The 2,500-nt window shown below is 38.4% G+C and overlaps 1 protein-coding gene across 8 annotated transcripts in view; it reads left to right on the top strand.

The window, feature by feature from the left end:
• Positions 1 to 2,500, top strand: part of LOC125025624 (histone-lysine N-methyltransferase 2C-like) — a 73,133-nt gene that overhangs the window by 42,932 nt on the left and 27,701 nt on the right. For all 8 annotated transcript variants that reach the window (XM_047613674.1, XM_047613677.1, XM_047613670.1 and 5 more), the window contains one exon: positions 1,665 to 2,500. This exon is cut by the window's right edge and continues 995 nt beyond it. In XM_047613674.1, the coding sequence (XP_047469630.1) occupies positions 1,665 to 2,500 (836 nt within the window). The remainder of the gene's footprint in view (positions 1 to 1,664) is intronic.

Below are 2,500 nucleotides of genomic sequence, written 5' to 3'. Positions count from 1 at the left end.
CTCTCTCTCTTTTTCCTTCTAATTTTGTATTATTATGACGATTTATTATTATTATTATCATTACTATTAGTTTTTTTTTTTTTTTTTTTCTTTTTTTTTGCATGTAAATTCTGAAGAGTGTATTTGGCCTCTCTGGGTCTTTCTGAGGCTATATTTACATTTTTTTCTGGATTTTGGTATTATGAGCGGAGTATTTATATTGATAAAACAATATATATATATAAATATATATAATTTTTTTTTTTTTTTCCCTGGTGAAAAGAACATTAGACTCATTACATATATAATACTTTTATTCATAGATTGAGGTAGGTAAAACACAGTATATATGTATTTTGTAATTATGTATATATGTATATAAGTATGTACGTATATGTGTGTGTGGGGGGGGGGGGGTTGTGAGTGAGTGAGTGAGTGAGTGAGTGAGTTAGTGTGTGTGTGTGAGTGTGTGTGTGAGTGTGTGAGTGTGTGTGTGAGTGTGTGAGTGTGTGTGAGTGTGTGAGTGTGAGAGTGTGAGAGTGTGAGTGTGTGTGTGTGTGTGTGTGTGTGTGTGTGTGTGTGTGTGTGTGTGTGTGTTATTTTGATGATTTAGTTAACATTATATATATATATATATATATATATATATATATATATTTATATATATGTGTATATATATATATATATATATATATATTATATATATATTATATATATTATATATATATGTGTGTAAATTGGAAAATCATTCATGTTGCCTTCCAGTGTAAGCAAAAGGGTTAAAGGTGTTATTTGAGTAGATAATACTCAGGGGATATTGTTAATAATGAGTACATTTTGTGTTTGTAATCTTTGTGTCCTGGTTTGGAGGATTTTTTTCCAGATGGATATTACAGAATCACCGGGCAGAAAATGTGTAAAGGAAAATTAATAACTTAAAAGTGAGAGAGGTTTCAGTTAAATCTTCATAAGCATAGTGTAACAAGTCAGTGTATTTCGGATGAGGATGTAATTGAATTGTTTCAGTTGCAACACTTAGTTTTATGAAATTTTTAACTTTTTTTTTTTTTTTTTTTTTTTTTTTTTTTTTTTTTTTTTCTCACAATGAAACTGCTGAGAAACACCATGATATCTAAGTCATCTTTGCAGTTGTAATCCTCTTGAACTGGAATAAATGACACTAACTCTTGATGAGACAGATTCCTCTCTAAGATGTATTTTGGCAGCTGTTTGTCAGTGAATTACCCTGCTGTGGGTTGTGTGTGCTTCTTTGAACTTGAAGCTTTGATCGTGGATTTAAGAGGTGAAGGTTTTGCAGACATCAAGTAAGACACCTTCAACTAGGTTGGTCACTTGCCAAAATACACCTGTGTGAAGAGAACTCTAAATTGTGAAATAAAGAAAAGAATGTGTTTTTTTAATGCGTGTAGATGTTTGTGTTTGAAATATCCTGGAACACTAATTTCTTGGTGACAAGGAGTGTGATGAGTTCATTTTCTTAGAGTAGTGGAGATTTCAGCAATAAGAGTAAGACTTCCATGTTGTTTATTTCATGCAGTGTGTTAAAAAGCCATTATGATTAGGTAATCTTGAGATTCATTGCATGTCAAATATGGTTTAAATCCAAATTATATACAGAAATGACATTCAGAACACCTAATAATCTCATTCAAATGTTTACTCAGGAACAGCAAAGAGCCTTGAAGACCTCAGAGAGCCTGGAAGGTTCAAACACCCCCGGTTCTGTAGGCACCCCTGGAAGCCTCACTGAGAGTACCAACACTGACCCCAGTCCTGCAAGCACTCCACATGCTTCTCCTCGCCCTCCTCTTCCTTCTATCACACCGCCGAGGCAAATGATTGTAACCCAGCGACCCCAGATACCACCAGGCTCGCCCACAATGCGGCCTGGCCTGACTCACACAATGATCCGTGGCCCCATGAGCCATCCACAGGGTCCCCCTGACCCTTATGCCATGCAACCAGGCACACCTCACCCAAGCAAACAGGCAGATCCATATGCTCATCCTCCTTCAACCACTAGACCTCAGACTTCACCACTGCCTTCTCCAACAAGTGGTGACCCATTTTCTCGTGTGCCTCCGTCTCCACGTCCCCATACGTCAGACCCCTATAGTATACCACCATCTACTCCAAGACCCTCAGCAGGTGATCCATACGGAATGCCCCCGCCAACACCTCGCCCCATGGATCCATATGCCTCTCAACCAGCAACTCCTAGAACACCCATGTCATCGGACCCTTTCACTTGCAGTACTCCCACAGATTCATTTTCTCAACCCCCGTCATCTGGTTACATTCAGGCTCCTCCTACACCAAGACCCCATTCTGATGACAGTTATGGACAGCCTGCCACACCTGCAGGAGGCATATCAGGTGACCCAGCTGGGCAGCAGCAGCAGCAACAACAACAGCAACAACAGCAACAACAACAGCAACAGCAACAACAACAACAACAACAACAACAACAACAACAACAACAACAACAGCAACAACAACA

This window comes from Penaeus chinensis, chromosome 5 (genome assembly GCF_019202785.1).
Source record: "Penaeus chinensis breed Huanghai No. 1 chromosome 5, ASM1920278v2, whole genome shotgun sequence".
Lineage (NCBI taxonomy): Eukaryota > Metazoa > Arthropoda > Malacostraca > Decapoda > Penaeidae > Penaeus > Penaeus chinensis.
This window is presented reverse-complemented; position numbering and strand designations above follow the sequence as displayed.